At 43.3% G+C, this 12,567-nt stretch overlaps 1 protein-coding gene across 1 annotated transcript in view; it reads right to left on the reverse strand.

Annotated features, from left to right (window-relative positions):
* Positions 1-1,283: 1,283 nt before the first annotated feature.
* Positions 1,284-12,567, reverse strand: part of PLXNC1 (plexin C1) — a 71,568-nt gene continuing 60,284 nt past the window's right edge. The window contains exons 24-31 of the mRNA XM_069853262.1: positions 12,177-12,231; positions 11,254-11,285; positions 11,058-11,165; positions 8,973-9,136; positions 8,385-8,532; positions 6,369-6,509; positions 6,208-6,282; positions 1,284-4,569 (exon numbers count right to left, since the gene is read on the reverse strand). Of these exons, the coding sequence (XP_069709363.1) occupies positions 4,465-4,569; positions 6,208-6,282; positions 6,369-6,509; positions 8,385-8,532; positions 8,973-9,136; positions 11,058-11,165; positions 11,254-11,285; positions 12,177-12,231 (828 nt within the window). The 3' untranslated portion in view covers positions 1,284-4,464. The remainder of the gene's footprint in view (positions 4,570-6,207; positions 6,283-6,368; positions 6,510-8,384; positions 8,533-8,972; positions 9,137-11,057; positions 11,166-11,253; positions 11,286-12,176; positions 12,232-12,567) is intronic.

The raw sequence follows: 12,567 nt of genomic DNA on the forward strand, positions 1-12,567 counted from the left end.
TTGGAATTCCCAGGTAGATGGAGAATTGAAGAGTATAATCAGGAGCCTACATTTCAGGAAAGCAAGCTTCAAGCTCTTCAAGGAGTTAGTAGGACCCCCTGGGACATGGTCCTCAGGGACAAGGGAGCAGAACAGAGTTGGCAGATATTTAAGGATGCTTTCCATAAAGTGTAAGCCCTCAGTCCCCAGATGCAGGAAATCAGGCAGGGAAGGAAAGAGACCAGCATGACTGAGTCAAAACCTACTGGCCAAACTCAAGAAGGAGAGGGAAAGCCTTGGAGGGCAGAAAAAGGATATAATCAAGAAGAATAATGACAGTTATCTACTGGTTTGTGGTCTCTCTCTCCCAGCTTGTCTCAGGCTCTGCACAAGACGGCGATTTCCTGTGCCTGCAGCACCATCTCCTAAAAGAACTGTTATCTGGTTACCCTCAGTTTTAACATTTTTTTTTTCCTTTATAACAGCATCATCACACTCTCGGAGCCTTAAAGCAATGAAGTAGTTGTGCTGCTCCCGAAGGCGGTGTGGGTGTGCAGCTGGTGCTGCATCTTCAGCCTGGCTGTGGCTGGTCCCACTCCCCAGAGGCGGGACGGTTGCCAGGCACCCTCATGCCAGGGAACCTGCCAAGTACCCCCTCCCTGCCTTGGGCCCTGCAGGGAGCTCACTGCTCTCCAGATGCTGGGTGTCAGGCCAGCACCTCTCTGCCCCCAGCACCTCCTGAGGCTGCATTCCACCTTCCTTTTCTTGTGCTTCCCTGACCAGAGAGTGATGGAGGAATTTGTAATGCGGGGTAGTGACCTGCATGGCTCTGCCTTGAAGCCTGGCAGGGCTGGAACTGCAGCAGTGACACCAGCTCAGCTGACACCAATGTTCCTTGCATGCATTGCTCCAAGGTGTGCTTTCTTACTTGTAACCGCTCCAGGGAGACCTTGTAGCAGCCTTCCGGTACTTGAAGGGGGTCTACAAGAAAGTTGGGGAGGGGCTTTTCATCAGGGATTGCAGTGACAGGACTAAGGGGAATGGTTATGAAGCTGGAAGAGGGGAGATTTAGATTAGATATTAGGAAGGCATTTTTTACTGTGAGAGTGGTGAGGCACTGGAACAGGTTGCCCAGAGAAGTCGTGGCTGCCCTGTCCCTGGAGGTGTTCAAGGCCAGGTTGGATGGAGCTTTGGGCAGCCCGGTCTGGTGGGAGGTGTTGGAACTGGATGATCTTTAAGGTCCCTTCCACCCTGAACCATTCTATGGCGATTCTATGATTTTAAAGTACACAAGTTAATCAAAATAACCTCCAAATGCGTTTTATTCTAGATAAACCCATACAAACACCAACATGTATTTGTCATTTGCACTTTTTTTAACCATTCATTTTAAACAACAGGTTAACTTCTGTACAACAGGAAATACTTTACACATCAGTTAAGGTTTGACTTCAAACTAGATGACAGTAAAATAATGCTCTGTAAGCTAGTGTTAGAAAATACGCTGTTTGCCGTAGCAGTTTGCCTGTAAACATGTGAAAAATAAGTTAAAGAGAAGTTTGCTTTCCTTTCAGAGAACGTTGTTAGAATTGTTGGGTTGCTGTAATACAGCTTGAGTCAGAGGTGGTTCTTTTTGTCCGTGTAACAGTGAATTGCAAATACGGAAGGTGTGCCAATGTTTTATGTGCTGACCCAAACCTACCAGAAGAGCCACAATCACTTAATTATACTTCACATCACTTCGTGAGATCCACTCGATGGGTTACAAAGTCCCAGCATGAGTTTAAATGGTTTACTAACAGAGTGACGCTGTTTAGGAGGCTTGAATAAAAGGCAATAATCCTATTCCAGGCCGTAAGCTAAAGCTACAGGGCCTGCTTCAACACATACTTAATCTCTAGAAATCATTAAAGCTATTGTAGCAAACAAGCAGTAGTACAAATACAGAATAGGACTGATTTTTCATTTCCTCATCATATAAACACATATAGTGAAGTTCACAGGATCAGACCCACGCAAACAGATTATATTTTACAGCTTTTCAAGCAGAAACGTTGGAGCTGGTTGGATTTTTTTCTGCCTGTACAGAAGGTTACTGTTGAACAAAACTATTAGAGGTCATTCAGATGCACTGCCAGCGAACACCTGGAGTAGAGTGGAATTGCTGAGATGTCTAACTGGTAAGAGCAATCTTCTCTTGCCCCTCCTTTTATCATAATTGCTGTGCTTTTTTCATTATTTATTTGATGCTGCTTTAAAAAGTTAGGTTAAGAACAATAAAAATCAAGCCCTTAAGTACAGGTTTTCTAAGCTTAAGTGCTACTCAAGCCACGGTCCACTCCTTTAGGACAGAGGGCAAGATGGGTTGGGGTGGGATGGGTGTTTTTTTCCAGTTAAAATTAAACTTAGCATAATAGATTGTGCCAGGCAGAGAAGAGAATTGCTGAAAGTACTGCAACATTGTAGTGCAGTTTCCTGAACAAAGCCATACATTCCATCAAGTATAAAGTGTAAACTTAATAGCAAGTGTAAGACTTGAATTAAAAAAAAACCCAAAACAAAACAGAAAGCCATCACAGTATGGGTTGGTGGCTCCCCTCTCTGATATGCAGAAGGTACAACTTGTGCAATCACACGGTAGGGGGGAAGCAGACCAGTAGGCAACGTGTTTTTGTGTTTGCTTTTTTCCCCACTTTGACAGGTGGCCTTGCTTCTGCCAAAGCGTGGTTAGCAATCGCCGGCACTGGCCAGCCACGTGCCGTGGGATTGTGCCTGGTACCAGGTTCTGGTAACCTTTGCAACCAAACCAGCCAGCTCCAGTATTGTTGTGCTGCAGTCTCTGGGCTCCCCCAAAGCAGCCGTGCACGCTAATAAATTTAGAGCGCTCTGCTGCCAGGGAGCCCTGCGTAGGCATTTCTGGCTGGTCACAGCCCCAGCATAGGCTCGCTATGCTAAAAAAGGGCAATCTGTGCTATTCACAGCCCATGGCACCCTCGTCGCTGCCAAGGCAGGGGACAGCTCTTCCCTCTGCTGTGGGCCACCACACACCACCACTTGCTTCTGGTGGTGGGTCCCTATGGAAAGAGGTGGGAATGTGTCTCCATCTCATCAATGCCTTACCTCAACTCCAAGGGATGGCTGCAACCTTAATAAGTGCCTCTGCCTGGCTGAAGCAGAGTCTATGGCAACAAAACATTTCAGGGCTGTAGTGGAGGGCAGGACTGTGCTTGTGTGGGAGCAGAGCCAGAGCTACGGCTGCTCCTCCGTAGCCACTGCAGCAGCCTCTTTGCAGCAGCATGGCCACGCACCAGCTTCCCAGCTGGGCTAACTTCAGCCACTAATGCAAAGCTAAGGAACACTCTGCTTTGAAAATAGCCGAGCCTCAAACACCACCGAAGCAGGACTAAGGCAGTTACCTCCTCCCCTAGATTTGTATCAGTTTCTCATACACAGTCAGAGATAACAGCCGTCCTCCTGTCTTTTATGTATTATTAAACTGACCCTCTTTTGACAAAACCTTTGTGTGGACAACCTGAAAAAAACTATGCTGGCTTTAGATATGTGAGGCCCTTGGACATGGACGGCCAGGACTGTCAGCACTGAGGCATGGGCCACACACCTGAGTACAGGTTTGTGCACCAAAATGCAGCCATCGTCAACTGCATCACCAAATCACGATGGTGCTCCGATGCGGCGCAGCTGCACGGAGGTTTCACGTGTGAAGCTGCTCACAAATGTTTCACAGCTTATTTAAGGATGGAAAGGTAGAAATGTAAACACAGACTGATGCCAGCCTAGCGACTTTCTCCAAAAGCTTCTCCTCCTTCCCGCTCAGTGGTTGGCTTTGCTTTGCACGTGGAATTTCTAACCTAAGGAAAAGAAGTCCTGTCATGTGGCATTCAGGCTTCAAACCTCGGACTCACTTTTTCTGCTAAACACACTTAGGATAAGTGTCACTTTGGTGCTGATTTTTTTTTTTTTTGAACAGGAACCAGTGTACATTTATGTGGAAGGAAGGAAACTGCAGCTGACCCGTATTCTGAAGCCGGCGCTCATCCTCAGTTTGCCAAGGCTGCTGAAAGGATGTGGCGAAACATCAGCTTTCTCTCTTAAAAAAAAGAGCTAAGCAATTTACAAGTTCATGTGGGCAACTCTGAACTTGCAATGTATTTTGTGCATCTCCTGCAAGTTTTTAAGTAAGCAGAAAGCTTATTTAGGTAGGATTTTTGAACCCAAAGATATATGTATTCATGTACCTAAAAAAGCTGGCTGTGCCGACGCTAGACTCACTTTTGCGTGCCCATGTCTGAATATCTACCCCTGCCCGTACTTCATTCCCAAACGTAGATATCACTTGGAATGGTCAAAGTGGAGAAGAGTGTCCAAATGTTTCAAACCCTGTACATATAGTCAGTCAAAACAGTTTCGGGAGCAATAGCGCTTATTTAAAATCCCCCACAGTGATGCTGTGAGTCAGTGCTTTGCTCAAAGCCATTTGCATTTTTTCTTTTCATCAAATAAGGCTTTTACTTGCTGGAGCTGTTTCTGGACTTCTTCAAACCCCCGTTCTCGCTCGAGTTTGCTGACAATCTGTTAACAATTAGCAAAAAAAGAGAATAATTTTTTAGTGCTTATTTTACTTGCTGTTTTTTAAAGCCTGTTTTCCATATTCCAGCTACTGGCAGAAAAATCCATCTGAATGCCTGCCTAAATGTAAACATTCTTTTCTGACTTTAACACTTTATTTTGGTATTTTTCCTTTCAAGTCATTATGATTACAGGCTTTGCAACACTTCCACAAAGAATGACAGAGCCAAGCAAAAAAACCCAAACAAATCCAACACATGTTCATTGCTCTAAGTGTGAGGCGAGGCCAGCGCTTTAGTTTTACCCCAGAGCAGATTTGCAAGTGATATTTTATTTCTTTTCCTCTGCCCTATAAACAGAGGGCAATGTGCTGCCTGCCTTCCTCTAACTGTCCCACTTGGCACTGGCCCAGCTGATGGGAAGGAGCCCTGCTGCTGTCTGAAACTCTTTGCTGGCAACTTTACAAAGTGACTGAGCTCTCAGCTGCTCCCAGTCAAAAGCCAGAGGGGGAAAGAGCAGAGGAAAGGTTTCCTTTTAAGGAAGGGGTTAGTTTAGGCAATACTAGCTTCAAAAATGCAGAAATGGGTGCCAAGATTAGAAAGTATTCTGAAGGCTCCTGTGTCAACAATTTTAATGAGCTTAATAAAGTGTAGTGCCATTCTGAGCATCCTCCCAAGATTCTTTTAAGAGGCAAAGATTTGATGCCGAACCCAGATAATTTGAGATGTTAGAGATCAGAAGTGGCAGGCTAGCTAACAGGTGACTGAGAGCTGGATGATTACAGCAAGCGCTGATGCTCTGCTGCTGGGGATGAAAGGGAGAGAGGTCTGGTTGCTGGGAGACCCAGACAACCTGCTGGAAGTGGTAAGGAAGCCTTCAGGCAACATACCCCAGCTGGCTCTTATCTTTGTCCCTGCGTAGGAACACACAAGCCTCTGTTAAGGATGCCGAGCAAAATGCAGTGGAGGATCCTAGCATGAAAAGTGGAGGGCTGAGATTTCCTTAAAAAGCAGCTTAGAGGTAGCCTAAGACTAAGTGCTTTCCATTGAGAAAAGATTTCTTTTGTTGCCAATAGCAGGGACTGGAAGCTACAGCTTCTTTTCTTTAAGAGAAAGACTGTTAGAACAGAGCACAAGAGGGCTCTGACAGGAAAGAAGCAGACACCTCTTGCTGTAAGGCTGTGTGCTCCGCTGAGGTGTTTCTACGGACTGTTAAATCGAGATTCCTGGTGCTACAGCCTAATCTGATTTCTGAATCTCCAAGGAAATGGAGCGCATGCACAGGGGTTCTGACAGGCATTAGCAGATACCCTGCAAACACAGCAAAACAAGAAGTCAAGGACTTCTAACTGCAGGGAGAATTTTCTTGCTACTCTCTCTGAAACACAGTGGTGACAGCAAAGGTACACTTACAAATCTTGGGCCTGCGACCCCTCCAAGAGGCAGGGGCTCCAGCTGCACCACTTGCTCCACACAGCTCAGCAGGAGGAGCAGCCTTGGCTGCAGCACTGAGGGGCTCTGGAGAGGCACCCAGCAACTTACACACCAGGCCAGACCCTTGTTACCTTGTCAAGCCCAACTTGCAAGCCCAAGGTAGCAATTTAACATTAGGGGCTTAAGCAGGAAAAGCAGACATGCTTACCTCATCATAGTATTTCACTATGTATCTGTAGATTTCAATCAAGGCCACTTTCTCATTAAATTCATTTTCATGTTTCTAAAACAGAAAACAGTTCTGCTCAGAGACTTCTCCTTTTCAGAAATTCTAATGTGAAAGAAAATGTTGTCACTTCTCCACTATACCTTAGATTCCTGAGTTAGAAATTCCTCAACCTCTGCAGTGGTCAATGGAGGCAGATCCCTGATGGCTTTATAGTACGCTTTCACCTCCTTCTTGTAGAGTGGAATGTCTTTAGCGTAGAGAAGTTTATTTGTTGGTGCTTCCTTAAAAGAAAATATTTGAAGCCTTGTCAATTTTCACAGCACAGATTTCCTTAGGTTCCACCTCCACACAGTTAATTGCATCTAATTGTGTCTGTTCTCTGTGTGACTCACGTCTCTTTGTGGTGGTTATAAGCGAGGAATCAAGGTTATGAAATAAAGATGAAGACCAGGCAGAGGGCCTCAGTAATAGTGCATTGTGTTTCATGACAGTTACCATATTATTATTTCTATAGGCATCAGGAGCGATAAACATTTGTCCTTTACACATGCTTTTCTTTCTTATTTCCTCCTCACCCTGCTCTGGACTTGAAAGATTGTGAAAGCTGAGCCAAAGGGCTTGTGAAGCTGATATCTCATTTCCATACAGGATACGGCCATGCTGTGGAAATCTCCCCTAGGGTAATATGCCAGAGAGTCTTCCTGGATCCTGTGCTGGCAGAGGTTCCCCTAAAACTCTTTGATCCCTTCTACTCCATTTGCTCAGGGGTTTGAGAGTGTGGAGAACCGACTGCCAGCTATGCACCAGCTACGCACACCCAAAGGGATTTATTTTTTTTCTCCCTAGATGTTCAACAACCCAGGTCTGACAAAAACAAGGCAGCTTCAGGCTCATCCAAGGAAATAAATGCTGATGTTTGTGTTAGGAGCTGAAGCCCCATCTGGAAACCAAGTTTTCAGAATGTAAAAGTGGGGGCTGGTAGTTTCCTGTCACTGTTCTAGTTTAAATTCTGAGGAAAAATGACACAACCATGTGATATCTTGTCACTAGTGTTTCCACTGTGTGATTAAATGATTTAAATGTTTGTTTTCTAGGCGGCTAAAAAATGCTTTAAGATAAAAGGCTAAAAATCATGAAAGTAATTTTAGTAATTTTAGTACTAAAAGGCCACAAGATGGTGTTTACTGCACTGCAAACCTTTATCAGGTTTCAGCATCCCTTTTAAAATCGCTAATGGGAGCTGTTGTAGCAACAGTGCTTCACGATGGATGTTAAACATAGAAACCTAACAGACCGTGCTCATTTGCAGTTTTTCCATCAAGTGATTAGTTTTAATTCATGACACCTCATGCCTAAAATAAGATGTAAGTAAGTATATTATTTGTTATTTACCTTTAAAACATGAGCAGTTCCTATCATATAGGAAATTAGTCCATTTTTATATATTTTTTTTTTTTAGGTTAAATATTCCTTAGTTTGGTCTGTTTTTCTTGTTAGTATGAGCCTGAACAAATTATTTCAGCACTGGTCCAAAGAAAAGGAAAATACCTTAAGGAAAAATGAAGTACTTCAGATCTCCAGAGTTTCTGGACAATGTACTAAAGAGCTTTTAAATGTAAAATTTCTGGACTTGTTACTCCAGCAAATAATTGTTCATGTAGAAAGGGAGCAGCTGATACATGTTAAAGGAACTATTTCAAAATTCAGAGGTCTTTCAAGTATTCTTACAGCTCCCAGTAGCTTACTATGTGTGTTTTCTGCACATTGGTGTGTGGCAGACAAAATCTGGACTACTTATTAAATAATGTTAATACTTCAAAGACTTCTGTTTAAAAAATCTTTAAACTTCATTAAAATCTTACAATATCTGTAAATACACTTAAACATATTCTATAAACACACTGCACAGGAACTAACTGCAGAGAATACAAGCAGCAGTTAGCTACAGATATGGCATTCTAGTAGCTGTATCTGTGTACTCCAGTGAATTCTTCGAAATCTTGTGAGATGGAGTAACAAGGAATGGAAACACGGCTTAATTACACCACTGACAGTTCTGCCTCTGATGTCAGCAGATCCAGGACTTCATCCCTCAAATTATACAGTTGAAAAAGATATCAGTAGAGAAATGAGTGAGACTGGAGGGGCAGCATTACCTTCCCCAGTGTCTGTTCTGCTAGAGAAAAGGCATCCATGAATGCTTGTGCAATTACAGACAAACAGCCATCTATATGTGAAGTCTTCTTAATATCAAAGACAAACTGGGGATTCTTCAGTATGTTGACCCAGAAGCGAAGAGGAAGGCTAAAGAGAGAAAGAACAAGCATTGTTAAAATTAATCACTCGGATAGCACAACTGCTTTAAAATGGCAGTTTAATTGCACTGCACTCACGGGAAGCAGCACATTTCTGGGCTGCTTATTCATGCTAAGAAAGGGATCAGGAAACAAAGGCTACAGAGCAAAGACATTAGTCAGTCACACATCCATCTTCATATAATTCACAACCTGCAGCTACTTCTCCCTGAGCGTGAAGTCAGCATGCAGACTCAGAACTCCTGGCAGCTATGGTGATTTGTATTGGTATCAATTCAATATACTAAAATTAATGGGGACCACAAAGACAAATCACATCTTCATTTAGACATGCCAAAATCTTATTTTTCTGATCCCTGGTGACCTGTTCCATCTTGGCAGCTACATTTTCAGAGTACGCACAGCCCTGCGCATATTATACAAACATACCTGTTGGTTTTCCATATATGGACCACATCAGGGTCAGTAATTTTTTTGCTCTCAGCCTGGGCATCCAGAAAGTCAAAAAAGTACTTGATGGCAACAGGTGCTTTATTGTTGGGTAAACTCCAAATGCTCCTGAAGAGCTTTTCAACAACTGAATGAATTGCAACCTAAAAAGCGAGAAAATGAACAGTGCTTTTATTACACAAGAAAAGAACAGCATTTCTTGTCTCAGAGAGCTGAGTGTGCCCCTTAGCAACCACACACAGAAACTACTATATGCTTGTAGAAAGCCTCTAGGCCATACGTTATTGGCAATCAAAACAATCAGTAATAAAAATGCAACTACAAATACACCCTTAATGAGCTGCTTTGAAATGTCACATGTCCTGTCACTTCACTGACAGAAGAACCGTGGTGAACTTTGTGATAAATTGTAGGTGGAAGGAATCACAAGTTGAGCTTCCTGCACAAAGACCACATCAAACAACATCAGCTCTTTGGATACATTGGCACTGTTGCTAAAGGCATTTAGAATTTGTGACTGGAAGTAAGATGGAGGTAGGCAAAAGAAGTTGAACCAGTTTTCTAGGGCGCTGGTCTTCATGGTGCCATCTGAGACACATGTTGAACAATGTGCTCATCATCACTTCACAGTCAAGTGACCGTGGTACTTGATCTAATTCCAGGATAACAGCCTTGGGTAGCATATAAAGGCACTGAAATTAGAGAGAACTGAAAACTGGGTATTTCTGATCCAGAAGTGAAGCTATTTGTCTCACAAAAACAAGGGCTTGGTTGCCGATGAGCTCTCTGACATCATCACAAAAAATTCATAAGTAGAGGCAAACAAAGGAAAAAACTGTTCCATGCTCTTATTCTTCACGTCTGTTCTGAAGCTCAAGTTTAACTGAATTTTCTCTCAATAAGAAGGATTTAAGTGTATCCCAGGGCCTTGATGTGTTACTGGCCAGTGCAATTCACATGGCAAACTCTGCAACTGTGTCCATGTGCATGAGAGAGAGAGACACACAAAGAGATGTGGTTCTATGCAATTTCCTTTAGTGCATGGCATATGATAAGTGGAATTTCATAGTGAAGGATATCACAGCACTATTGTTCAGAGCACTACCCTACTCTGGAGAAAGAGATGATTACTTTAAAGCCCTTTAAAGGACTTTTTTTCAGAGCCTGATCTTTTCTTTTGTGCTTCATTCTTCTCCCATAAGGTATGACTGGGTTATTCCAACAGCTCCTAAGGGCTTGCATTACTTTCCACAGCTAATGAGAAGTGACCAGTCTTCACTCTCACTTTGGGTAGTGCCCCGAATTACTTCAGTTGCTATCAACAATCTAATTAAATAATGATTGATACATTTTTAAATGTGAGAAGGCCATAATCATCATCCCTTTGGGCCTCTTGTATCGCACAGTTCTTAGGGTTGTGCACAGATTAATATTTCACATAATATGCTGTTGCAAAGAGTTTTACAACCCTTTTGAGTAAGACAAGAACAAGATGACATTACCGGAGGGAGTGAACAGGGCTTATTCCTAAGGAATGTGCATTGCATAAATTAGGTAATCTTATTATAAATCCTAAGGACCTTGTTTTTTTAAAATTAATCTAGTTATTTTGGATGCTTAATATGAGACCCTAAAGGATTATTTCATTTCATGGTCAGTATTTTGTGAAACTCTCTGGGAGCAGAAACTCTGCAAATGCTACTAGAAAGTGAGGAGATGTTCTCACTTTATGGGACTCAGTGGCAAAACTCAATTTCTGTAAGCTCAATAACTACTTTTTTTTGCTTAACTTGAGAAAAAAGGTTGTGCTTACTGAGGAGATACAGAGTGTGCGTAACAGACAATTTTAGAACTCTAGCATCAGAAAACCTGAAATGTGGCCATCTTTGCAAATGATCATAATCCGTAGTTAACACAGTGATTTTTATAGGCTGCCTTTTTAGTTAACATTCGATACACATGCAGGAAGACTGTGTAATTTCTGCTTTATTTTCTACTTCTGCTGTGCCAAACTAGCCATGCTTAACAGCAGCCCTCCCTCAAAATAAGGACTTTGCAGGTTACCTTGGTTGACAGAAGCTTTGTCAGATACATTTCTTTCACTTTGAATTTTTGCTTTCCTTTGTGACCTGCTCCTTTCACATCCTTGTTTGCTTCAGAGTCTGGTAAAATCTGTCATGAAGAGATTAGAGAGATTACACAGATACAAATGCTTCTCAGTATTAAACCTATCAATTAACAGTGTACTGGCTGAACTCACCAAATGACAGTGTTCATCCGAGTAGTCCACATCTGAAAAACAGAAAGCAGAGAGCAAACAGGCATTAATGAAACAGGCAGCTCCAGCAGTGAATTCTGCTGGGCTCTGGGCTGTGCAGGACAGTGCATGGGAAGATGCCAAGCAAGCAGGCTCAGTGTTACCCTTTCCTGCCTGCAGCATGGGGGAAGCCTTTGAGACATGCACAGGTCCTGGCTGACCTCCCCAGTGCCAACCTGTAGCTTGGACCACTAAGCTAAGGCATCATCATCTGCTGCTGCTGGGATAAGCTGGCAGCAAATCACAGCTCCTCTGAAAGGAGGACAACAGACAGGAGATGAGACGATTGCACTGCTTTACACTCTGTTAAGAGTACTCAGCGCAGACAGGCTGAGGTAGGTGATTGAGAACACACAACCATGTTCTTGCCAAGGGAGAGAGCAATGCCATCCCAGTGACTTGCACCTCAGAGACGCTTCTATCCTAACTCTTGATGTCTTCTTTGAAGGTGACGTGAATTACATGCATTCTTTTGTTACGCCTGTCTCTGGACAGTGCATTGCTATATGTGACGTTCAAGAATGGGCATCAGAGAAGGGCACGTTCCCTGTGGTGGCCTCACCAGTCCACACTTGGTGTCACCTGGGCTCCCCTGTCTAAGAGTCTGCATCTTTAAACATCTGTCTGCTAAGGACTCTAAGTCCTTCTATCCTTCTTTACTTTGCCTTCTTCCCTTCTCCTCGTCCCACTGTGCCTGCCAGAGGCCCAAAGCCAGGGTAACACAGCTCTTCATGTGGCTCAGCTACACCAAAATGCCCATTTTCCTGACCTCCTATTGACCAAGATGCAACCTGTCATAGCTCAGCTCTCTGCATTCCAAGACTGTCCTCCACGAATAATTAAACAGATCACAGTTCCTTTGTTACCTGATCGCGTATTTGTCTTCTTTTTAAAAACTTTTATGGTTGCTCCATTTGAAATCTGGAAGAAAAAATACAGATGTATCTTGCTGAAACAAAAGTGTCTAGAATTCACAAAACTCTGTTTCATTTCCTCTCTCAAGACTGTGGCAGTGCAGGACAGTGCCAGTCTGCTTAGTTCTCCCCATGATGTGCAGGGTCCTCAGCAGGCAGCCAGGGCTGGGCTTTCAGAAGTGGGCAGAAGCTACAGTTTGTTAGCCTCACCTGGCAAGGTGAGAAGGTAGCAGTTCCAACAAGCTTTTAATGCTTTTTCCATTTCTTTGCTTTTTCTGGTTCAGCCCCTAATTGTACATTTTTGCTTTCATGTACTGCTTTGTGCTGCTTCTTGCACCCATCT

This window comes from Phaenicophaeus curvirostris, chromosome 1, assembly GCF_032191515.1.
Source record: "Phaenicophaeus curvirostris isolate KB17595 chromosome 1, BPBGC_Pcur_1.0, whole genome shotgun sequence".
Lineage (NCBI taxonomy): Eukaryota > Metazoa > Chordata > Aves > Cuculiformes > Cuculidae > Phaenicophaeus > Phaenicophaeus curvirostris.